The 26,781-nt window shown below is 38.0% G+C and overlaps 1 protein-coding gene across 3 annotated transcripts in view; it reads right to left on the bottom strand.

Moving 5' to 3' along the window:
* Positions 1 to 2,288: 2,288 nt before the first annotated feature.
* Positions 2,289 to 26,781, bottom strand: part of ABCB11 (ATP binding cassette subfamily B member 11) — an 88,533-nt gene continuing 64,040 nt past the window's right edge. For all 3 annotated transcript variants that reach the window (XM_072810894.1, XM_072810895.1, XM_072810896.1), the window contains 10 exons: positions 24,579 to 24,743; positions 19,060 to 19,164; positions 18,808 to 18,969; positions 13,677 to 13,880; positions 12,147 to 12,388; positions 9,576 to 9,732; positions 8,221 to 8,418; positions 4,705 to 4,911; positions 3,364 to 3,510; positions 2,289 to 2,529 (listed from right to left, as the gene is read on the bottom strand). In XM_072810894.1, the coding sequence (XP_072666995.1) occupies positions 2,329 to 2,529; positions 3,364 to 3,510; positions 4,705 to 4,911; positions 8,221 to 8,418; positions 9,576 to 9,732; positions 12,147 to 12,388; positions 13,677 to 13,880; positions 18,808 to 18,969; positions 19,060 to 19,164; positions 24,579 to 24,743 (1,788 nt within the window). In that variant the 3' untranslated portion in view covers positions 2,289 to 2,328. The remainder of the gene's footprint in view (positions 2,530 to 3,363; positions 3,511 to 4,704; positions 4,912 to 8,220; positions 8,419 to 9,575; positions 9,733 to 12,146; positions 12,389 to 13,676; positions 13,881 to 18,807; positions 18,970 to 19,059; positions 19,165 to 24,578; positions 24,744 to 26,781) is intronic.

Genomic DNA, 26,781 nt, shown 5'->3' with positions numbered 1-26,781 from the left:
AACAGAGAATGCAAGTACCCCTGTTATCTGAGAAACACTAATAATGTAAAATTTGCAGAGACCAAATCTTGCTAGTGATATAGGATGTGGGATAGATACAGAAACATTGGTACTCCCTGATGTTGTAAAATAAATTTGCAACTTTATGTACTTCTATATTTTTTTTTGTACTTCTATATTTTTAAGGTTATAGTCCTTCGCCTTGTCACTGAGCCTCAAGAGACAATTGTTTTCCCACATTCTTTCAAACCCTCTGTCGGCAACCTTTCCCACTCATCAATAACTTTCAAGTACCTTATTTGAAAATAATTCTTATGCATTCATTTTTCACACCCCACACATTCCACTCCAGGAAACTGGCAGCCTCCCGGCACAGAGCTTATGTTCTTCTTTGAAATGCACACTTACACAAATGGATTTTGGTCTTCTTTCTTCAATATTACAGGATGAGCACATGCATACTGCAAAATTTAATTCCTTCTTGCAGGCATCTTTATTCTGTAATGTACTTGTCCCTGCCATTTTTTATGACTTACCTAGAGTACTGTCCTCCACCCTCTCCCTCCCTGAGTTGGCAACCATCAATTCTTCTGATCTAACCAGTTAACTTGCTAAACCATGTTTATGGTTATTTACTAGGAAACACCGGACAGACACATAAATAACATACCTCAATATGCAAGAGCTTAGGCTTAATTTGTAGGCAGAATTTCAATTGTTGGCCATGGGAGGAAAAAAAAATCTATGCTCTAAGTGCATTTGAGAAAGAGAGAGAATAGAAAGACATCTTGATAGTAGGACAATGTGATAGGAACTGCTACTGAATTTTTCATTTCTGTTATCAAGAGCTCTTTCTTGTTTGTTTGTTTTTTTTTTTTTTGGTATGTTCGTTTTTATGAACTCTTGTTTTTATTTAAATAGATAGGAATATCTTCTCATCTCATTATGTAAATTTGTTAGCATTCTTTGAATGTTTTCTGAATCTTTGCGTTGGCTCTGTTACCTCTAACACCCTTGTTCTGGGCATTCTATTGTTGTCATTTTGCTTTTTGTGTTACAATATTTCCTCAGTGCCTGGTGATTCTTGATGGTCTATTCATATGGAAAATGAGACACTGGAAAGCCAGTGGGTACATGTTGGTTGGTGGGGCTTCACAGTAGAGTTATCTGGTTGGGGAGTTTCTTTGGAGTATCTCAGGAATTGGTCTGATTGGTCTCTTTTCTTGAATTAGCCAGTTTCTCCAGAGGCTACTCCTAAAATCTCCTGCTAGAGAAGGAGGGGGCTGGAATTTTTTTCTGTTCATATATAGCTTTCTATTCAATCTCCTTGTCTCCTGTATGTTAGCTACCCATTCAAATGTGACTAGTGTCTCTAAGTCCAAGCTTCTCAGTGAGCTTCCCCATCCAGTCTTTTGCTAGACATTTAGAGAATGCCAGCCATCCTACTTCAGGAGCGGGGTGTGTACTTCTGTTTTCATACAGGCAATAGAAGTGGAGGGTGGTGACAAGGATTAAAGATCTGGGATAGAGCCTTTATCCCAGATTGCTGTCCTTTGTTTCTCCAATGTCTATTCATGAAATGAAAATAGTGCATTTTACCTTTTGTAGCTTCATTTGGTTTTATACAAAAAAGCCACATTGGCAGATTCTAGTCCTGTAAGTGGTGACTTCTCCACCCACTTCCTATACCCTGAATCTATAAATCCACATTCCTAACTGGTAAGTCCTTACAAATACTTGCTCCTTTCTGCCTTTCCCAGCCTGAGAGCATTCAGAGTATTAAAGTCCTCCTTTTCCAATCCCCATCTTTAGAGATGAATGGATCTGCTTTCACTTGCAAGAAAACCTAAGTCAAGAAATAGATGGTTGTCAGTCCTCCTGGTCTTTTCTCATATGACCTTGGTCCAGTTTGATAAACATTCATTGAGTGCTTATTATAAGTGCACTAGGCTCTGTGAACACTGAAGTTTCAAATATGCAAAGGATAATCCTCTGCCCTTGAGGAATTCAAAGTCTCATTTACTCTATGACTTCTTGTTAATTCCCATATAGTAATTGGGACTAGCTTCTGGATGGAGAAGGCCACTGGGTAATAGCTGAGCGTCTGCTTGACACTGGAATTTCACTCACACTAACCCTAGTTTCTTTCATGTTCTATATACAGATTTTTAAAATTAAATTATTATTGAAGGTCTTTAGAAATTAGCCTGTATCCCAACATATGATAATGTCTGTAAAAGCAAAATATCATTTCTCCTTGAAGAAAAAAAAAAACCATGGCACTCCTGTAATTGGTGTATCATTTGTATATGAAATTCTTAAGTCAGGTCAACTGATGGGGGCTCCTGTGGTAACTAGTTTGTAGTACGCTCCTTTCTGGGCCATCAGTTCTTCATGGGTCCCCTTTTCAATCACTATCCCCTGTGACATGACAGCAATGATATCTGAGTTTTGGATGGTAGACAAACGATGAGCGATGACAATGCAGGTCCGACCTTCTCTGGCTTTGTCCAGGGCAACCTGCACCGTCTGTAAAGACAAGGTGGAAAGTTGATGTAAAGACACATGTTGGTTCCTTGGTCCAGCATTGCAAGAATTCTGCTTAACACTACTTGAGTAACATTACTATATCCAGGGGTTAAACCCAAAAGCTTGACAAGAGAGAGAGGATTACATAAGTATTTGCTGACTGCAATGCATCAATGATTTCAATTACCCTCTACAGGCTGAGAAATTTTAGTGAAGCAGGACTGAACCAAACTAGAGGTCACTGTGTAATTTTACAATGCTTGATAGTCTAGTTGGCAAAAATGAAACCAGAGAAACCGTTAGGTAAGGTAGCAGTTAACGGGTCATTACTGATACAGTTCTTCATTGCAGACATATTAGTTTTCTCCAAATGAATCCTGATTTTAAGGTGTTAATTATAAATGGTAAATTTCATAATTTTGTCTTGCACAATTGCATTTCGTTTCATGCAAGCTGTGCATCAGATACCACCTTTTACTTAGTGTTGTATGCTGTCTACAAGCTCTGCCATGTAACGTTGAAATTATAAAATATGAAACACCTAGCAGATGACCTAGATTACTTTATTTCACTTAAGAAAGCTACCTTTGGAATATACTCTTAAAAAGTGTATCTTAAAAGCAATTCTTATTTTAAAGTTAAAATATATTTTTTATTTGAAACACCCTATTTTGACTCACTTCCTCTAGATTATTGTCTTTTTGTTCCACTAATAGTGGCCATTTATACTGTCAATGAATCAGAAAATTGAAAATAGTGTCATTTTATAAGGGCATATATTACAGCAAAAGATTCATTTATAATGATCTAAGACATTAGAAAATCAATACATACCTTTTCACTTTCTGTGTCTAGGGCAGAAGTAGCTTCATCTAGTAGCAAGATTTTAGGATTTCGTACAATGGCCCGAGCAATAGCAATACGTTGTTTCTCTCCTCGAGATAGTTGAGACCCTTGGGACCCAACATTAGTTTCATATTTCTGGAAAAAGTATGGTAAGTTTGAGACCCAGAAACAGTCATTGCCCCTATGCTGTATGGAGACCCCACATCAATGACCTCTCTATGGATTTAAACAATTTTTTTCTCTTTTAAACTTGGGAATGATAAATAAATCCTTCTCTAAAGGATGTCAAATCCATTTAGGAATATAGGAAAAATATAGTGTTTGTTGGGAAACTAGGGGATTTTATATCCCCTTCTCTGCATGTATTTTAGGTTTGTATTTTTTTTTCTTTCTCCCTGTCTGTGAGATCTCTCTGATTTAAGATTCCCTGATTTCCAAATTACTGTCTGGAAGATCTTTCCAAGATGGAATGACAGTACGAATGCAAGGGCCCTTTGAGAGATCTTCTGGTCCATCCTCTTATTGAGAAGGCATCATTCTGGATCACAAGCCTAGGTGTGAATCTAGGTATGAATCTAAAGCCCACCACAAACAGCACAAAATTTATAAACATAATCATTTACAAAGAAAAGTAATTTTCCAGTGGTATTTAAAAGAAGAGGAAAAGATTAAAAGTTTGGTTCCTAAAATTTCGTTTTCATGTGTTAATTTTCTTTGTGATCAACCACTAAGAGGCTTTTGGTGGATGGAAAAACGCAGAGTTGATATTGTACTAAGTTCAGACTTGGCTCTGGAGGAGTGAGAAGCTCCAAAGCAGATGCAACTTACCCCCACCACGCACAAGATATGCTGCCAAATAATGCAATCATGATGATGGCCATAAGAATAGCAGCAGCTTTCTTTGTATGGCTATTATGCATATTCTTACATTTTAATGTTATTTTTTGCATTTTGCCGATGATCAAGTATAGAAAAGATAAGTAATTGTCCCAAAGTTACACAGTAAGTGGCAGAGTTTGGGTTCAAACCTAGAGTTGCTCCACGTCTCAGGATTGCTTCCCACCATGCTATACTAATGCTCAGTGTAGTGCTGCTTTATGTACAATAAGTTCCATGGCATCCTTTGCACTGGATAATACAATACTTTGCAAAGCTAAAGAGTATGCTGACATTTATTTTGCTTAAAGGACAGAGACAATCTCAGGGCACCAGGAAATGACCTCTGTTGCCTTTGACCCTTTCCTTGAGCCATAGTCATAATCCTTTTTGGCCATTCTACCTCTATCCATCCCCATCTCCCATTGGGAAAGATTCTGACCTAGTCCTCACCTCTGGGAGTGACATGACAAAGTCATGCAGCTGTGCCTGCTTTGCGGCTTCTATGACTTTTTCCATGGGAATTTCTCTGGTGTTGTCCCCATACTTGATATTGTCCATTATGCTACAGGCAAACAACACTGGTTCCTGGGAAACAATCCCAATGTTCGAACGGAGAAACTGGACATTGACTTTTCTGCTGTCATGCCCATCTATCATCTGCCAAGAGAGGTGACAAACAGAGCATTAAGTTTTAGAATTCCAGCCATGAGAAAAGTTCATATTCTAGAGGCAGTATTATACAAGATATTTGCTTTGCTTACGAGATAAAAATCTCAGGAGTCTTATAAATATGTTAGGTTGTCTTTGACCTCTGGAGGTAATGCATGTCAGGAGTGGTGTCAAAGTTATAATCAGATTGTGGTTTTGTTTATTTGTTTCCCATATTCTAGTTTTATAGGTAGTCCAAATGAGAAAGGCACTTGAGATAGTATTTTGTTAAAAAAATTTCCCCTTATACTTTGGTGCAGCACAGACCCTACAAGTATGAAGAATTGCTCAATTTTGAGACTTCACAGGTTATGAAACAATTTTTTCTATGTAAAGCTGTTGGACAATATAAGAATCAAAGCTATTTCCTTGATTTTACTGGAACTAACATGAGATAATAGACCCAACTAAGAAAGGAGTACATTTATTCACTTAGTCAGTCAACAAACATATATTGAATTTCCTGCCACAAGGGCGCCATGCTAGGCAGTCTTTTGTCTGCTATATAAGGAAAAAAATAATCTCTGTGTTCATCTGTGGGGTAGTTAGACACAAGTACAGGAATTCAAATATCTACCATTTGAGTTGTTTCACTTAAAAGCCTTAAAATAGTAAAGGTACAGTATGTTTAACATACTACTGCAAAATGTTTGGCCTTATGATATTTCAGAAAAAGATGATGTTAAATGCTGTGAACATAGTATATTTTAAATAAATTCTCAGCAATGGAAAAAGCAAACACCAGAGGGAGAAAAAGTAGGGTATTCCTCAACAATTAGCCCTGGCTCATCTTCCTCTTCTCATTTTCCATAGTACTTATAGATTGCAAAGCACAATTTAATACCTCATTAAATACTGGAGCTGTTTGCTAATTATTGTACATGAGCTAGTATTGTAAGCTCCTAAAAGATGGAAGACATGCTTCATGCTCCTTAGAATCTACCACAGGGCCTACCGAACACAGTACTGCATATCACAGGAATGAAATGTTGACACTGTTGAAAGCTACATTTGGTAGCTTCCTTAAGAGCAAAGACAATATTTTAAAATTGCATAAAAGGTGGTATTTTTCTTACCTGAAAAAGGTTTAGAAATGTTTTACAATGGTATAACAAAATATATTGCATTTATGAGATTTAAGGAATCATGCTGATTTCTTCATGGGCATTGCTTCCTCCCTATGACCAGAACAGGCACTGTGCACAGTGAGAGAAATATACTTAATGTATATGTTATTGTTGGAAAGGTCAAACGTGGAGGATTCGGTCCCTGTATGTTTCATGGTTCGCAATCTACCTGGGGTGATAACAGGATAATCTGAACTTTTGGAAAACCAGACCCTCTCCTTTGCAGAAATCAGAGCCCAGTGCAATGTGCTTTCTAGATTCATCAATCACTATGTACTTGTAAACAAGTGCTTAAAATTAATAACAAAGTAATTATAAACTATGTATAATCAACTCTTACTCTTTATTTGCATAATTTCCTGGATTCTACCAATATCCGTTCACTTGTTTCTTTGCTTTGGCTTAGGCAAGGGAATCTTTAGTTGCCTCCTTTGAGTTTCTTTCAGCTTTTCTCATCATAATGTGACCTGTCCTCCTTGCAATGAAGATTCTACTACCCAGGGAACTCGAAAAGGCCTTTTTCAAAATATTAGGATTAAACAGTCAGGTGTGGAGCAGAATAAAACATTCTCAGACCTATGCCTCTGAATCATTTCTTAGAAAACTACTGGTGCACACATTCCAACAAAATGAAAATGAAAGCCCCAAAAGAGGAAGGTATGGGAACTAGGAAATAATGGATCTAATCCAAGAAAACATGCAGGAAACTCACAGGGTGACAAGTGTTCAGCAGCCACAGGTTGTAATTAGTCCAGGCAGTGACAGGCAAGAGAGACAGAAGCAGGTCCCTCAGAAAAAGGTAGCAGGATAGAGACATTGGAAGAATGTAGAGATTTTATAAAGCCAGGGGATGCAAGAAAAAAGAAAGTCTTTCAGAAAGCCTTCCCCTCCAGAAAGAAAATGCAATGCTGATGTACCTCACCACTTGGCTATGGGATGAACAATATTACATAATCATAACAAAAGTTGTCAGTTGATTTTTAACTTTTAGAGTCAGTCGAGAGTGAAAACATGAAAGATCATAAATATTATAAACAGAATGGTCGTGTTTTGCATTTTGGTAATAGAAAAGTACTGTTATTAGTACCAGAGAAATAAAAGGAGGGAAGAAGAGGTGAAAATAAACATAGAATTGCTACTATTCTCATCTTAGAAAATGAGAATTCAAGGGATGCTATCTGTAGGTGGTGGAACAGAAACAGAATTATATTGATTAAACTTACAAACAGAGAAACTTTCTAAAGTTATACATCCATACTGGGAGGAGGTGCGTAAAAACAGGAGGAGTGGGAAGGGTAAGCTAAATTTCCATCTCTTGAGAATAAGTCAACAGAGAGTCTAAATTTGTTAAATCGTGAAACAGCAGCATAATCATATTATTTAGAGACATTGAAGTAATCATTGAAGGATCTAAAAACATCAAGTAGGTAAAAATAGTTGTCTTTGAGCAGAGAAATGGGGGAGCGGTGAGAAGGGTAAGGGTAAGAATAAGAGGTTGCTTTTTATTACAAATCTTTCCTGTTTTATTTTGTTTTCCTCTGCATGTTATTTGGAAAGAAAGAAAAGAAGAAGGAAAGAAAGGAGAAAGAAATGCTCTGGAAAATATAAGCAATTCACCAATTTTTCAAATCTCCCTGCCAAAGCTTTATGGCACAATAACTACTGATTTGAGTTCTTTATATCATTTAGACCTAAGCTTCTCGAACCAGGATTATGTCAGATTTGTTGTACGAAACCCCTTCTCTTGCTTATTTATCATTGCGTTCCTTATCACCCCACTCAGTTTTTCCATTCGAGGTCATCAGTTTCCTGATTAGTTTGCACTTTCTGCTCCATTTACAGATACATGAACGCTCCTGTTAAACACACTCATCTTCAGCTTTGCAGTGTGCCCAGTTTTCCTTAACTGGTCAGCAGACCATCTGGAACCGGGAAGAGTACGATATTACAAAGTGAGAGGTAGAATCAGGTCAACCAGCAAATGACTGGAACTGGACAATACCCGTAGGGGTAAGTGTCCAAGGCAAGAACTTTCCAGTGAGTCTGGCAAGGCGTGATCTTGAAACTACTTTGAAAGGGCTGGAGACACTCTGCAGCAAGCGGAATTCTCCAGAGCATTCACATTGCTTACCACCTTCCCTTGGTCAGGATCATAGAAACGTTCCAACAGCTGAATACTCGTGCTTTTGCCACATCCACTGCTTCCCACAAAGGCCAGCGTTTGGCCTGGACGAACGGATACCGAGAGACCATTCAGAACTTGCGTATCAGGTCGAGAAGGATATGTAAATTTACAGTCGACAAAGTCAACCTGGCCCTGGAAGTTGTCCTGTGGAGGGGAAGATGGGGCTTACATATGTTCCTACTATATGTAACAGTAGAACAGTGTTCTACTAGAACCTAGAATACTGAAAACGCGCCTGAATCTGAGTTTTAGGTCCTTGCTTAAGATATCTTCAACAGCACACTGCCATAGAGCAAGTCTAAAGATAGCTGCTTGATGAAATGGCATTCTGTTCCCCGTTCTGGCAGGTGTAGACTACAGGGAGGTTTGAGCAGTGAAATGTAAGATATGTGACCTCTTATTCTCATTCTCACCTAGAGGGATTTCCTTGTCACCCATTCTTTGACATTCTGAATGAAAAGACCAACTAGAAGAAATGGTTCCATCACAGAAGCCAGTAACTGTTCAAAACCCTATAGTTCTGCTCCCCCTAAAGATTTCAAATAATAGCATTACACTTCAAATAATTCAGAAAGTTACTTGCAGCCTGTATTGCAAAGGTTGTGCTATCTGAATTACGAATTATCAAGAGGATAGTATTTAATAACAACAGGAGGAACAGGTCGCTTGACCAATTTACAAAGATTTCTGAATTTCGTTCAGTTTTCCTAGGGTTTAGTTTTGTTTGGCTCTGAGATATTTAAAAAAATAGGCGGGGAAGATTTAAAAAAAACACCTGTGAGGACTATCAGAAGAAAAGATATTTTGTAGAGATTGAATTAGTTTTCTGGGAGTCCACATGAGCTAAAACTTGAGCCTAGGTAAACATGAACTAAATCAATATTATCGGACAGGAAGGACTGTTTTTTCTACATCCTGTACCAGAACATTAGTAGAAAACATGGTGGTCAGGTAGGTCTCAAAAGACACCCAGCCTTCATTCATCATCCATTCGTTCATCCATCCACATTTCATTCATTCTGGAACTAAGTGTGTTTTACATTACACAGAATTTAGCATTCACTGAATATCATTGCCTTATTCAAATGCCAGTTTTATGAATAATTTTAATGCTAATTTACTTCATTCCTTTACACTTATAAATCTACTGTCTGTGCTTTCTGAGTGCATATGAACGAACCCATAGACTGCAGGAATTTGAAAGCTAAGTGGTATCCTATGGACATCCCTCCCCAATGGGCTGTACATACACACGCATGCACAGCCCTCCCACACTACCCCTCACCCCCCTCAGTACTTACCCACTTTTCACCTGCACTACTGTACACCTTGATTGGGGGTTGTCGATCCAGCAGTTGAAAAAAGCGTGCAGCTGATATTTTAGCTTTGGCATAACTGGGGGTGTAAGAGGAGGCTCTTCCAAGAGCTGTCGCGCTCAGCACAACTGAAGAGATCACCCTGCAATAGAGTAGACACCCGGGTAGAGCAGGAGTGTGGGGTGGTTGGTATGACAGCCTAGGAGACAGGCATTGTGTGTGTGTGGGTGGGGGGCAGCCCTAGTTCTGCTAGTAAAGAACAGAGCAGCCTTGATTTGTCTGGGAATGGGGGCTTGGAGAGACCAACAGTTTTCAAGTGTGTTGTATGTCAAGTCAAAACGGTGATGGGAGAATTGAACCAGGGGTGTTCACATGTCCAAACCCTGCTTTAACTACAATTTCCCCTTTTTCAAAAACTTGTTTGCGAAAAAAGACTTCTTGAAAAGAAACAAAGAGGAGCGGCGGGGGGGGGGGGGAGGGGGGGGGCTTGAAAGATCACCAGATTGGGTTGAGTTCTTGCAAAGCTAACATTTTCTGGATCTATGATAAGAGTGCAAAAGGCAATGATTAGTGATATAAACATCATTCTGTATCAAGCATGCATGTCACTCATGCTTCAGACACCGTGAGAAAGATACAATTGTCTGTTTGCTTCTAATTCCTCTATCCATATTCAACATGTGCAAAACTAATGAGCAAATGAGTGAGTGGATACTGAGTGATAAATGTGGTGACAGAGCGCTCCGGTGCTGTACAGGTGAAGGTGCGAGGGACATCCTCTAGTTGATCACCTGCATCACCATGCACAGAAGGCCTGCCTCAGGGTGGCAGAGGGCAGTGTGTTTGTGTGTTTTACTGCTCAGTTCACAAGCAGGAATTCTTTTAGGCCAGACTTGCAAACTCAAACATCTCTAGAGGCCCATCCCAGAGCTTAAAGCAATGAAAAGCACCTGGAATAAAATGGGAGATGGTGGAAGGTGATCTTTCAGTTTTTAAAAAGAAGCTGGAAGCTGGAAATTTTCTATAGTTACCCAATTTTTACAGGAAATATGTAAAATATTATATATTCTTCAAATATCTCATAAACTAACAAGTCAACAGAAATTTGCAATTTTTGCTTTGGGGGTTAACAGCTCTCAAAATGCCAAAATTCAGAAAAGAGGCTTTCCTGATTGGGATGGGTATAGTGGGGCAGGAGAAAAAATTTCCTCTGTATTTCTAGAAGAAATCTAGAAGGCAAGAAGACAGAGCTCACAGCTTGAGAATGAATTCAAAAGAACAGATTTGTGTTGGGACCACTTTTCCTAATGTCTTCCAAGGCCTTCTCAGACCACCCCCCCCTCATCCCTTTAACATCTCCCACCCCACCCTACTGCAGTCATATACTGCACTCCCAGGCCCTTTTCCCTGACACCCTTTGGTTTTCACCCCTAGAAAACTGGATTCAAAGCTAATGTTATCAGCTAAGCAGGCACAGACTATAAGAAAGGAAATAATTCCCCTGTCCTGGCCTTTGCTGTCTCTACCTAGGAGGATTCAGCTGGAAACATGCCCTTCCTGCAAGAAATAGAGTTCCAGTAAGATGGTTCTGTGCACCTTCTGATCCAAGTTCTCTAGATTTTTTCCGCATTAACCAGTATGGCAGACTGTGTAAATGGTTCATTCATCCTCTTACTCTGTACACATCCCTTTGCAATAGGACTTTATTACTCCTCTGTGATATTGTGATTCAGGGTGAGAAACATATATTTGGTCTTTGGCTCTCATTCCTGGCACAGAGCTCTTAAACCCTTGGAAGTTCCTATATTTGGAGAGTGACCAAGGTCTCCTTTGTTGTTAATGAAGTGACTTTGGATGGTGCCTAGTAACCTAACATTGGGAGCTGGTTGCCAGGCGAAGCAACCATACAATTAGAGGGGTAGGACTTTCAGACCTATCCCTGCCACCCACCTCCAGGGAAAGGAAGGGTATCTAGAGGGTCTAGGGAGGTGATACAGGCAATCTTGCAGGGCTGAGCCCTTAACTTATGGGATCCAATGCTACCTCCAGGTAGATGGTGTCAGAATTAAGTTGAACTTCTGACACACCAGGGGTCAGAAGTGTGTGTGTGACAGCACTGTGACAGTAAAGGAGAAACACAATCAGTTCCTCTCATCAAAAGGTAGATTCCATTCTCTTTTCTTTAAATCTGGGCTTGGTTGTATGACTTTCCTCGGCCAAAGAGATAATAGAAAAGGTGATGCACACAGTACACTTGAAAAGTGCAAGGGGCTTGCTCACTTTTGTCGTACTTCGAACACTGAGACCATGATATGAAGAAAACAAGCTCACCTGCTAGAGAGGCCAGGTGGAGACAAGCCATGCAGAAGCCTGACTAAATCAGTCCAGTCCAGAAGAATCATCCTGATAACCCACAAAATCTTGAGAAATAATAAACCCCAACTGTTTAAGACACCAAGTTTGGTATGGTTTGGTAAGCAGCAAAAGCTACCTTAGAGCCAGGCTATTCCTCCCTGGAGTGTGGATCTTTTATGACCTTGGCCTGATAATCCTCACCTGAACACATAGCTGAAATGGAGCCCCTCATTGGGAATTAAGTAACCTCCGTATCTGTAGGAAGCAGAATTGGCAACAAACACTATGCACTGGGAAAAACCAAAGCAGAATCCATAAACATTGGCTTTTCGAAAGGCTGTCTTGAATGGCTTCTCCAGCTCAGCCTCAAATGCTTCAATAAACTGCCTCTCTTTTCCAATTCCAGCAACAGTGCGGATATTACTGAGAGCTTCATTTGTAATCTGAAAAATGAAAAAGAGTTTTAGGAATAAAAGAGTAGAAAGAACTACTCCGGTGACATTTCAGCCACTACATGGACTGGATCTGGTGCAAATGGCAGAAGGTGGTACTAATCCACGGTGGAGGCATCATCTGGGAACACAAACAAGGGGTTGGAAGTCAACTTACCTGGATCATGAGTCAGTTAAACTCAAGTTCTACTGAATACTAACATGGCTTTGTTGCCTCCACTTGTTGTAGAAGAGAGAAGGGAAAAAATGTGCACACACTTATCCTTGAAAGCTTTTTAGCTTTTTAGTTAACTTATTTGAAATGAAGACATCTTTAGATGTCTTCTGAGATAAAAGATATTTAATAATATATGTTCAAAGTATGATTCTATTTTTTTAAAAATTAATCTGACCAAATATTCTATAAATATGAAGTTTATCTTTATACTATGAATTTGCATTTGTTTCAATCTGTACACTAGGGTAAATAATCACTGTTTCTGAATTAGCATCCTATCCTAAAGTAGCACAAAGATGGGCTACTTTTTCCCACCGGTATATGAAATCTTTTTGGCTTCTGTCTACATGGGCAATGTTCACATTCCCTCCTTTAAGATACAAAACCTAGGTAACAGTAAATCTGTTAAAAGAGTAAAGGTGTGTGTGTGTGTGTGTGTGTGTGTCTGCACGATTTCTTACACCTGATAAATGTCTACACTACCATCTCCTTATATACCCCTGATAACCAGATATTTCATTAGAACACGATTTTAAAAGTGCACCCCTGAAACCTAAGAGTATTTGAGACCTAAACTGTATGTCACAGTTCTAGTTGAGAAAGACATCTAAGTCTAGCAGATGCTAAAGTATGAAAATTAAAAGTCTGTGCCATTCAAAAAATGATAGCTCTTCTCTGCCCAGGCAGCATGACCCGGGGCAACCATTTAGTTAAAAAACCCAAGCAGACAGAAAACCAAAGTCTCCACTCTTGCGAACAAGAATAAGAATAATCTTGTGAATCAGGATGTGGAGAAAATAACCATTGGAGGGAAAGGAAATTGAATACGTAACCCTCTGTGTTGGCCCTGCCCTTTCTCTATACCTGTTCACACAGCATCAGAGCTTTATTACCATAGCCTTCGGGCAATGGCACATATAAAAAGGCTAGTGGGACGTTGCCAAGGATGAACATTTGTAGGCTAACAGCTTCCTTAAGTCTCTTTGTACTAACTCATCCTTCTAGGTTTGTCTGACAGCCACTTAGCAGCAAGCAGTTTGAAAATTGGCTCTGTAAGATTACCTGGCCAGCGATCTCCAGAGCCTCCTTGTCCTGGGTGGCAAATCCTGTCAACATTCTGGTCTGTAAGGCTCCCGATAAAGCCAAGAAGGGGAAGAAGCACATTATGACCAGGCTTAGCTTCCAGCTAAAGAAGAAGGCAATGATCATGGCCACAGTGACGTTAGTGAAGGAATTGACCATCATCCCAATTTGAGAGCCGGCTGCCTGCAAACCAAAAGCAATCACTGGGTCTGAGACATGCAGTCTCTTTTACCAAGTACCACTATGTGAAAAGGCAATTTTATAACAAAAGGATCATTTTTTAAAAATTATTCTGATAAAATATGCATGACACGATGTTTATCATTTTAGCTCTTCATAAGCATATAATTCAGTGGCATTAAATACATTCACATTGTTGTGTAATCATCACCACCATCTATACACAAAATTTTCCTGTCATCCACAACAAGAACTCTGTATCCATTAAATAATGATCCTCCTTCCTCCCTCTCCTCAGCTGCTGATAACCTCTATTCTACTGTCTCTATAAATTTGCCTCTTCTAAGCAGCTAAGTGGAATCATACAATATCCTTCTGTATCTAGCTTATTTTACTAAGCATAACATTTTCAAGATCCATCCCTGTTGTAGTACATATCAGAATTCCATTCCTTTAAAAGCTGAATAATATTTCATTATAAGTATATATATCCCATTGTGTCTATCCATTCATCTGCTTGTGGACACTAGGGTTGTTTTCACCTTTTGACCATATGAATACTGCTGCTCTGAACACTGATGTACAAATATCTGTTTGTGTCCCTGCTTTCATTCCTTTAGAGATATATACATATATATATATATATGTATATATATATACATATATATATATATATACCTAAGAGTGGAATTACTGGGTCATTTGGTAGTTCTATGTTTAAAAATATTTTTTAAAATAATGAGCTCTCTAATGCATTTGAAGCCTGGATTAATAAAAGTCTATTTTATCCACAACTTTTTCGGAAGCTCATCTATTGACTGATCTCATTTCATGGGTGAGTTAGAGCAGTCAGTATTAAATTAATTCAGCCCTAAGCATGGACGGCATGTGTGTCTGGTGGCTATGCATTTGGTCTGCTTGAAAATACCCATACATTGGTCTGATGGTAATATTTCTGATTATTTAGTGAAGATTGATGCTTGTCCTATAATTACAGTTTTGAAATTTGTACAAGACTATTATTATAGGAGACCACTTTGATTCTCATTGATACAAAATCACATGCTGACTTAATAACTAGCTGTTCAGTCAACACAAAATGGACAAAATGGATTCAGTCTTTATATAGGTGGAGAGTGGATACTGTGGTAATTACTGTCTATATCCAAAACTGTTTGATGGTTCCACCCCTTCTTTCAGTTGCAACAATGCAGATGTGACCAAAGGTTGATGCCTTCTGTGTAGAAAAGACTTGCATGGGTACAACTGCAGGATTTTTGTAAGTATTGTAGAGACTTTAGCATTATTTAAAAGATAAAGAATGCAAAACAACCACAGGTAAGTTTTTAAGTAACTACAGGTACTAAGGAACTGCTATGCAAGAATAATTTGCGCCGTTATACTGTGTTGAAGACTCAGATGGAATATGAACCCTGTGGTCCCCCAAATTCCTGTATTGGTAATAACTTCCTCAAAGATAGAAATGAAAAGCTAAATTAAGAATTTATTTATAAGGGGGATCGGGTAACTGGATGACGTGCATTAGGGAGGGCACATGATGAGAGGAGCTCTGGATGTTATATTATATGTTGACAAATTGAATTTAAATAAAAATTTAAAAAGGAATTTGTTTGTTTACCTATATTTATAGCTGCATTACCCACAACAGCCAAAAGGTACAAGCAGCCCAAGTGCCCACTGATGGATGAATGAATAAACAAAATGTGGTCTCTACAAACAATGTTATATTATTAAAGCCTTAAAAAAGAAATGAAATTCTGACACATGCTACAACATGGATAAACCTGGAGGACATTAAGCCAAGTGAAATATACCAGTCATGAAAGGACAAATATTGTATGATTCTGCTTATATGAGATTCCTGGAATAGTCAAATTCTTAGAGCCAACGTGGAATGGTGGTTATCAAGGCTTATGGGGGCAGGGAGGAGAATTAGTATTTAATGGGTACAGAGCTTCTATTTAGGATGATAAAAAGTTCTAGATATGGAGAGTGCCATGATGGTTGCCTAACAATGTGAATAGACTTAATACCACTGACTTGTACACTTAAATAGTTAAAATGGTAAATTTTATGTTTTGTATATTTTACCACAGTTAAAAGGAATAAAAGAATTTCTAGTTGACAAGGACAGTCAGGCATTATAGAGAATTTGGAAAATAGCTGCATAGTTCTTCGGGATGTCATTATTTTGTTTTCTTTTACATTTTATTCAACCAAATTTAGAAAATTTAAAAAGTAATATGGCTTAAGATACATAAAATATATATACATATGTAACTATAAACATTTTCACGAAAAAGGGATCAGACTAGATTTTACTTTGAACTTCGTTTTTTTCAGTGTAACAACCATCCCTCCAGATCATGACATTAATACCTTTAAAGTAGCTTCCTAATTTTCCTTAGAATGGATGTATTCACTCAACTATTTTCTTACTGGTGAATATTTAGGTAGTTTCCAGGGAATTTTATTAATGTTTTGATCAATATAAAAATACCCTTGGAAGCACATTGTCAGAAAATAGGAGAGAACTTACTCATATGAATTTTAGTAGAGAATTTGCATACCTGACGTTGTATAGTATTGAAAAAGAAAAAAGAGATATAATTATCTTTCTTTGAATATAATTGGATTATATACCTAGAAAACCCAAAGACTCTATTAAATTTTTAAGTAATTAGTTAATAAGAAAACTTGAAAAAATGGATGTCCATAAGATAAATATACAAAAACTAGTAGTTGAAATCTCAATCTAGAATATTCATTCAAAACAGTGAAAAACTACATAAGAAAAAATGGACGAGATAGAGTGATACATTAATATATCTGTGTATTATATATACTCTACATAGTATATGGCATATTATGTCCTATATATCTTGCTAAAAACTAAAGATTCTTGTTTGTATGTTTCTCAAGAGGGGACTTTTGGTATCCCCACAATGGCAATCCTTGTGTGTATGGTAGGGGGAGATGGGGGTGGGGGGTGTCACTGCATGGATGTATTCAGTTGAAATCAAAATAAAATTTTCAAAGAAGTCAAGATGATTTTAAAGTACATTAGAATAATTAATGTCTAGGAATAAATAAAAGAGTTTTGAAAAGGAAAAATTATTGTGCAAGGATCTACCTTACCAGATAATAAAAATTTATAAAGTTACATAACTAAAAGAGTAAGGTCCCAGCACAGAATAAATCAAGCTGACAATGAAAGAGAATAGAGAATCCCCATAGCTCCAAGCATCTGTGGTAAATTGGTATTCACAATGGGCAGGAGGATTTCAAATAGCTGGAAAATGAAATCTACATTAAAGTTTGGTGGGGGAATATTTTCTATCCAGCTTGGAGGAAAAAAAGCCAGATTTCTACCTTACTTTACTATTAAAATAAATTTGACCTGAGTAAGCAATGTTATTAAAAAAAAAAAAGGTTAATGAAAATATTACTGAAACTCTTAGAAACTTTTTTTAAGGATAAGTAAAAATTCTTGTAAGATGAATAGATGCTACTCTCTGAATTCAAGTGAGAGTGAATAACTTTGAAAAGCCCTTGCAGATTGAAGGATGCAAAAATAGAAGAAATAAGGTGATAGCTTATTTATTTAACCTAAGCTCGAGTCAAGTAAATTGGACACTAGAATACTCAGACAGTAAAAAGGAAATTGCTACAAACTTCTTCAAGCAGTGAGACAACACACATTAAAACCCTTTGAAATGATTATACATTCTGATCCAGTAATTATATTTTGAGAACAAGAAAAAAAAAAACAATCAGGGATGTGCCAAGCTTGATGTAAAATGATATAAGTTGCTTATAAGGGGAAAAACAGAAAGAACATTTAAATAAGGAATTATTTAATGATGATGCATTAAAATGATGAATTATACAACCATCAAAAATCTACTCTAGAAGAATATATAATAACCAAAATATGCTTATGTCAGATTGTTGTGGGGGGAAAACAGAAATATTGCAAAACAACATGTAGAGTGTGACCCAAGGTCTGTGAGAAACACATGTATACTTAGAAAAAAGCTCTGAGGAAGAGGATCCCATGTTCCTCTGAAAGTCTCCCATACCACTGTCCATATTTTTGGCTGAACTGGCTAGGAGTCAAGACAAATGGCACTCAGTTTTTCAGTCTGGGGTGGAGTTCTTCCAAGAACCTCACAGATTGTGGTTTTCTCCTTCCTTCCTTCCTTCCTTCCTTCCTTCCTTCCTTCCTTCCTTCCTTCCTTCCTTCCTCTCTCTCTCTCTTTTATTCCCACAGAAAGTGCGTAGAGGTGCTAGGCAACACAGTCAACTCTCTTCACTTTAATACAAACCCCTGGTTTTCTAAAAGCATTGCCTCATCATTGTTCAGGTGACACAAGAATGAGTCACCTCAACAAGGCTACAGGTCCTGAGGTTCAGAAACCACAGCTTTGTCTCTCCGAATGCCTCGGGATTCTAGATGGCAATCATTTACTTCTTTTCTTCAGTTTCCTGACTGGCTTTTACAGAGGCAACCCAGAAGATCTTCTCTTTTCCTGAGACTGCCTGCAAGCTGAGCACCTGTGTAAGGAGGCTTTGCTTCCACCCTCTAGGGGGTGCTATGAAGTCTTGTAGAATCTGAGTCTCTGGGCCTGAAAAGGATCTGAGAATGAGTCTCAGAAAAGCTCTCAGTTTGCTAGACTTCCAGTAAATCTGAAACCCTGACAGATTTGGACTTATGGCACCGATTCTGGACATTGCCTGGAAGACACTGCTGTTTGTCAGCATTGGAAATGGTGGGAAATGTGGCTCTGGGACATCTGAATCCCGTGAGTTCCTATTTCATGGGAAACATACAGGTGATTACCAGAATGCTCAAAGGAAAGAATGTTTCCTCCATTAAAAACACCCCTGACTTCCCCCCATAGCTTACCCCTTGAACTTGGGAGGCATCCGTAGCAAGCCTTGTTGTTAATGCCCCGGGGCTATTTCTGAGGTCATCGAACCAGCCAATGTCTTGCCCTAACATTGCTCTGAAACCATATTTACGCAGCCTTTTTGTGAGGAGTTCTCCAGATTTAGCAAAAGCATATCCCTGAAACATAAAGGAGCCTTTAGTGATATTTTAACACGAAAAGAGAGGAAATAATTGTGAAATCACTTGCTAAAAAATAAAATTCCTTACCTGCAGAAACTGAGTGCAAAGGGATACACAGCCCACTGCTACAAACAGCAGGCACACACCATTGATCTGTGACCTTTGTTCTTCTTTATCAGGAAGCGAAAAAGTCTTTGCAAGATTGTAAGCAAAGATATTACTTTGTTATTATAAACAATAGCAAAAAAACCCAGAATATATGTAAAAGAAATTTCAAATTTTAAGATATATTTAAAAGAACATTTTCTTAAGCACTGGGTTAAGAAAACATACTAGAAATTTAACCAAAGTTAGCCATGAATATGTGTACTTTAATTCCCTGTGGGAAAGGAAGGTTGGCAAAGGAAAACCAATAGCAACCATTTGCAGAATTTTCATCTTGTTTTTTAACGTGATGTAGGCAATTGTGTCAGCTTTTCATTGATACAGATGAGAAATATGATTAAATGTCTCCAATCCTTTATGTAATAAGGCAAAGAAAAAGGGAAGGAAAGATGGAAGGAAGGAAGGAAGGAAGGAAGGAAGGAAGGAAGGAAGGAAGGAGGGAGGGAAGAAAGGAACGAAGATGAGTATTATCATGACTTATGTCCTCAAAAAATAGAAGCAATAAAGATGATCTTCCCACTCAGGTACCCTGTTATTTTACTTTACTATTTTATTTTATTTTATTTTATTTTATTTTATTTTATTTATTTTTTTAAAGATTTTATTTATCTGTTCATGAGAAACACATACACACACACACACACACACACACACACACACAGAGGCAGAGACACAGGCAGAGGGAGAAGCAGGCTCCCTGCAGGGAGCCCAACGTGGGACTCAATCCCAGGTCTTCAGGATCACACCCTGGGCCGAAGGCGGCGCTAAACCGCTGAGCCACCGGGGAGATATATATATATATGAATTATATAATTATATATGTGTATATATATATATTCATATTGATGAATAATAGCATCATTAAAAAAGTAACTAGCTATCAAGGCATTAACTGGAATTGCCTTAGGAGAAAAAACACTTTCCATCCACCTGAGACTGAGGTTGTTTCTAAATCAGAAGAAGTTGAAAACATGCCCTCGCCCCCCCAGGAAAACTATGGAAGTTGTGAATGGGGTTTTTGAGTCTACAATGAGAAGTAAACTATACTTTATAAGCATATTCTGAACTTGCAGATGTATGCTCAGTAACCGATTGGGGACTCAGCTGTTGCAATAAGACAAGGGGAAGAACAGCTGCATATTCTAATGACATTACCCTATAATGAAATAGATTTCAGGTACAACAAAACTTCTTAACTTGGGCTAAGTGAGGGAACTCTGAGTTCCATAAAAAGTATGCATTAGACAGCCTTATTTATTATTCTAAATTAATTTAAGTAACTAGAACAATGCTAACAAGCAGATGCTCAAAAGAAACCATTTATTCAATAAATATTTATTTAGTGCCTGCCACATACATCTTGCAAACAATGTATACTACTCTGTTAACAAACCCTTTTTTGTAAAGCAAAATAACCTATTCAAAAATCACAAATTCCAAAATGGAGGGAGGGGTTCTAGATTAATAAGATTTACTGTTTTAAGGACAGTTTCCAGGGTCTTCATGCTTCTTAATACAGGTGGAAGTGGGTTCAGAAGATTCTACAGTCATTCTTCCCACCATAGAATAACTCATATGTTTACTTTACAGAGTTTACAAGTTTAGGGATTTAAAGACCTGTTTCAGTTTGGTTTTAAAAATCACTATACAAATCCCCCAAGCCCCAAACTGTGACGCCACAATTCCCAGTTTGTTTAGCTAGTGGTTATCATTAGACAAGGAAATGTCTATTTTTGTGATTCCAGTGGTTTTCTTTTTGGCAGGCTTTTTTGGCTCTTGGCATTACTCATCTTCTCAGTGTTAAAGTATTTGGCTAATGTTAAATCCACACAACTGCCCAGTTCAAGACTGTGCATCTGTCTATCCATAACCTTTTTATTCACAAAATTCTATTCTTTATATATTCTTGTTGAAATGCAACCCCAGAAGCTACCCATCCATAGGTTCCTCTACGATACATCGCTGCTATTTTTGTAATGGTAAGTCTGTTTAAGGAGAAAAGAAACATTCACTAAACTATTGCTATTTACCAGATGCCAAATATGTTGCTTAACCTACTTTAACTTAAATGAAGATTTCCTTAAATTGGGCTTCTTAAAACATCCCAGTGAGGTAGATTTTCTTACCCTGTATTACAGATGAGGAAACTAAGACTTCATCAAGGAAAAGCCACTTGTTCAAATGCACCCAGAGAATACAGAACAGAGACCTACTACAGATCCAGGGCTGGCTGGCTCCAAAGATTATGATTTCCCCAGCATGCTACATCCACATTGCTGTGTTTGGGACACTTGTACACTTTCTAAGTGAAATAGAGCCATGGAAAGTGAATCAGATAAATTATGTTTTATGTATGTACTGATGCTTCACTAGATTAGCAACCAGGCTCCTAATAGTGTCCAATCATTTTCTGGGCCAATGTTCCAAACTGTGGTCTCAATACAGCAAATGTGAGTATCATGCCCTTTAGGTATGTCAGGATGAAAATAGCGCAACTGTAAACTATTATCTGACTCATGATTATACCCTGTGAGATGAAGGTATCATGAATCTACTGATGAATATTTGATAATTATGCTAAGAGACTAACAGAAATGATCTTCTTTATCAGAGAGGGAAAATAGTACTTCTTTTAGCATCATTTGCTTAGCAAATACAACCCTGTGAGACCATTAACCATGAGCAGACTTTGGACTTCACCAACTAGATCCTATTACTCTGGTACTGCAGCCCTCAAGTGAAAAGTCTAGTTGCTCAAGCTCAGTTTTTCCTAGGATTCCTGGTTGTGACCAGAACAATCACAGAGACTAGTCTCACTATGAACAACTGGTGGGTGCTCTAGGAGAGCAGGGGTTTTGACTGAATCATCACTTTTTTTCTGACTTGGCCATTTCATAGACTAACAGAGCTGGAAGGTATCTTAGAAACCATTTTTTGTCAATCCTTCCTTTTATAGTTGAGGAATCCAAGGCCCAGAGAAATGGCATGGTGTGATCCTAGGGCGTATAGTACTTACTAACTATCCAGAAGAGTTAGATTCAGGAAAAGAAAGAAAGAAAGAAAGAAAGAAAGAAAGAAAGAAAGAAAGAAAGAAAGAAAGGAAGGAAGGAAGGAAGGAAGGAAGGAAGGAAGGAAGGAAGGAAGGAAGAAAGAAAGAAAGAAAGAAAGAAAGAAAGAAAGAAAGAAAGAAAGAAAGAAAGGAAGAAAAGACTTCCTGGTTGGGAATCCAGCACTCTTTACATAGCAGCTCATGTACAGGGTTTGGTAAAGCTGAGTTAGTATATTCTTTTCTGTGTTTTTATAAGAAAGTGGTGATCAGCAAAAAAACTGGTATCCCAGATTTCTTTCAAAAGCAAAGATCTAGGGCACAGTTGGGTCTTTACAAAATTCAACCCTATCCACCACGCCTTCTACGTCTCATCACTGCTCAGTGGGATGCATTTCCAGAGCCTTTTCCTAATCGAATGTCAGCTTTATGAGAGCAGGGAGGGCTTTCTTATTCCTTACTCTATCCTCAATCCCAGCAATGATGTCTGACAAATAATAAGTGATTAACAAATATTTGTTGAATTATGAGATATTATGTCTAATATCTGTCTTTCTCAGAGACTGGAAACTCTATTAGAGAAGACATGACTGAATGCAATCCCCAGTCTCTAGCACAGTGTCTATGGGAGGTAATCAACAAATATCTGTTGAGTGAATAAAAGAACATTTCTTGAATGTTCTTGAATTGAATGTTTGGATTGAATTTAAATAAAACATCCTAAAATATTTAGCATATTTTAATTACTTTAATTATTACTTTTAATTATTTTAATTATTTAAAAGATTGTCATCTTAAAGGGTTTCACACAACCAGAAATTCAATTTACCAGAGTTGAAGGGCCCTGTTTCCAATTTCCAATCTGAACTTAACCTGATTTCCTCACTTACCACAAGGGGGTAGTATGGAAATTAAGCGGTGGCTGAGGCCCTCCCTACACGTTTGACTTGATTTTGTTTGTAGACTGTAACAGTCTTTCTGTATGAATCATGCTTGTGGGGACATTTCCCTGGTCAGGACCTCTTCCAGAGAGGCCACAAAAGAACGAGAAGTAGAGGGGAAACTAAAACACAGGACTCTTAGTAAGCCCTGACAGTGTGGTGTGCTGGCAAATCCTTTAGCCTAGGCTTGGGAAAAGCTGGGTTCTAGTGTTGGCCCTACTGCCTGATGCCTGTTTCACCATAAACAAATTAATAAAGTTATCTAGATTCTAGATTTGCCTCCCTGTTGATCTCATGGGATTTGGGTGTGGAGGTAAATTTCAACTAAAGAACTTGGCAGAACTTTGATAACGAATTTTGCAATGAGAGTCTTATTAGAACCTGGCTCTCCAGTCACACTGGATTTGAATCCCAGATCTATCATTTGCTACCTAAGTTCTGTATAACTTGGTTCGCTTTTTTGTAAAATGGGAACAATATGAATACCTACCTCGGGTGGTTACTAGGAAAATTTAGTGAACTATTATAAATAAAGTGCTTAGATAGTGTCAATTAATGCTTGTAGTTATTATTTTTTATTGTAGCAGTGAAGCCAGATGGAGAATATCAAAACTCCTAGGAAGTGAAAAATTGAAATAAGCTATTATCCTTTATCCATGTCTTATTTTACTTCTCTCTTCCTTTTCCTGTTTCTTTCTCTACTTTGCTGTTTCAATGGTGCAATCAGCAGAGCAGACAATTCTACAACGTGCACTTGCACCTGCTTATACAAGCCAAACTTCGCACCTCAGCTGTTTCAGCAACATCAAAACGGCCCAAGAGGATCATAGGGGAAGGGAGGAAAAATAAAACAAGACAAAATCAGAAAGGGAGATAAACCATAAGAGACTCTTAATCATAGGAAACAAACTGAGGGTTGCTAGAGAGGGGAGGGAGGTGGAGGGATGGAGTAACTGGGTGATGGGCATTAAGAAGGGCACGTGATATAATGAACACTGTGTGTTACATAAGACTGGTGAATTACTGACCTCTACCTCTGAAACTAATAATGTGTTATATGTTAATTAATTGAATTTAAATAAAAAATTTTTAAAAGATCAAAATGTCCTAAATTCCTTTTGTATTATTCAACACACCTGCTTTGCATTATGATTTTGTTTGCATATATGGAAATTGCCCTCTCCTTACACTAAATTTGCAGCCACAGTACAGCTTTTTACTTTTACAGACACGATGACTAGAGACGTGCCCTGCCAGCCCAACTGAGATCACTCAGCTTCATTTTCTTACCTTCTGTGTAATGGAGATTCTGGGCACTTTGAATCCTTTAAAGATGAGGAAAAGAAAGCTAAATCCATTAAAATACAGAGCCAACCTATAAAAAATGACAATATCCACTGATAGAAAAACAAAAAAATATGAGAAGAATAAAGCTAATCCAGTTGTTTGCTTACCCCAAGAATCTGGCTGAATAAAAAGGCATAAAGCGGTGTGACCGACCCATTGACAGCAGCACCCACGGCCCCAAACAGCATGTAGGGCCACTCTGGAGCATTGAATTTCAGAATCCTCCTAACGGGGGCAGGTTCAATTTCTTCTTCCACAGGAATGTCCTTGTCCTTGAGGGGAGAAGGGTTATACTAGTCATCCTGGGGTATACTCAGACATTTTTGCACATGTTCTTTAATGATACAGCAGATTCTTTGGTATTCACAGATTCAAAAGTCATGGTTTGACTGGTTATGAGTGACCTCAAAGGTCTCTGAGATGTAGTGATAATTGTTTTGTAAGAAATGGATTTGAATTGTTTGAGACCATGCTGTGACTTGGAAGGGACACACTAGATGAGCACTCATCTAAAGGTGAGCATTTGGTTTTCATTTCACAATTAGATATATGTTAACTCTGAGGGAGTAATAAATATGTTGGATCTCTGAAAAAAGTAACCCCTCCAATTTAAAAAAGTTTTTTGTGCTATGGTAGTATTCACATATTTGAGGACTTGTAACACTTTCAAGGTATATCCTTCATAAATGGCAAAGTTCTATAGTCTAGTAATTGACTGAAGCTCTGAGGCAGGTCAGTGTATCTGAAACAAGGCACAGTAATCATCAAAATGTTTTAAATGGTGTCAACATTTATCATTTACTTGCTTTCTATAAAATTTTCCTTAATTAGTGCCCAGAAGTAAATGGTAATCCATTTGGGGCTTCTATGCTCTACATATTCTTTGCAAGAAGTGAAAAGTATTTTGATATTTCCCTATTTTGATCTCTTTAGTTGTCATTGAAGTGTCTGAAGTAACAAATTATTTTCCTCTTGAAGGCAAATATTGTACTCAGAATCTTATCATGTTCACTATCATTTTTCCTCACTACAGATATTATTCATGCTTGATCTTTAAAACTGATTGTTCAATCGTTTGTTAAATTTATTACTGACTTCACTTAAGAAAGGATTTTAGGTGGCTTATATAGATTTTTGCATTTTTTACTTTTTCTATTAAAATATACTAAAAATATTATAACAAATTAACTACAAATCTATTTAATTAGTGCTCTCTTGCATGAATGCATAGCAATTTAACCTTTAGGTAGTAGAATGTCAGGAACAGACAACAGCAAGAAAATTCAAATAATTTCTCTTTGCTTCCAAAGTCAAAGACCACATTACTAATTCAGTTTAAAGAAAGTCTTGGGTCATGTTATGTCATTATCATTGCAAGCCAAATAGGGTGGAGGAAGGCAGCTTGGCTGGTGTTGGACTTCTTATTTCTTCCATTTCAAATTCTCTCTTGGCCTGCCCTCAACATTTGCACTTGTCACTATACATTCATGCAGCAAATCCTTCTGTTCAATAATTTCGCCTCTGACAACTTACTAACTCTAGGAAATCAATTCCAGGAAGGAAGTGGGGTGCCTAGGCAAGCATGAGTAGAACAAGCATAGAAAGAACAGGGTTCTTGGATGAGCCCAATGTAGCCACCTGTGGAATACATTGCCAAGCAATTTAGCTCTCTGGGGCTCAGTTACCTCATCCTCCAAATGAGATAGTTGGACTAAGTTGGGGAAGACAACTCTCTGTGGGTCTCTTGTGTTTCTGTACATCTTATGCAGTGGCATCGACTACATTTATTCAGACTATTTTTTCAAGGATGTTTGCATAGCAAATAGCCCTGGAGGAGAGAGATGAGATCTTCATCCCAAGAAAAGAGCAGATGTGTTTACTGCCAATTATAAAAGACTCAAGCTCCTCCATATCAGAATTCCTCTCCTGTAACACATCCCCTTCATTTGCTGGTATCATCTGGCCCTCTTTAAATATGGGGGTTGGGCTGGGAACCAGTGCAAATGATATATTCTGGTTACTACACTGGCCAAGAGTTATAAAATTACATGGGGCTCGATCCCAGGACCCGGAGTTCATGACCGGAGCCGAAGGCAGATGCTTACCCGATAGAGCCTGTCAGGCACCCCTCCTCCTCAGGTAATTCTAGTAATAAAGCCCAGTCTGTGAGATTCCCAAGAGTATGTAATCTCCAAGACTCTTTCTGGAGCTGAAATTCATAATCATGAATCCATGGTTATGAATTTGGAAAATGTCAGCTGTGCTGTACCATCCAGACACAGTAAACTCCAACATTTCCCAGAACCACTG

Source organism: Canis lupus, chromosome 34 (genome assembly GCF_048164855.1).
Source record: "Canis lupus baileyi chromosome 34, mCanLup2.hap1, whole genome shotgun sequence".
Lineage (NCBI taxonomy): Eukaryota > Metazoa > Chordata > Mammalia > Carnivora > Canidae > Canis > Canis lupus.
This window is presented reverse-complemented; position numbering and strand designations above follow the sequence as displayed.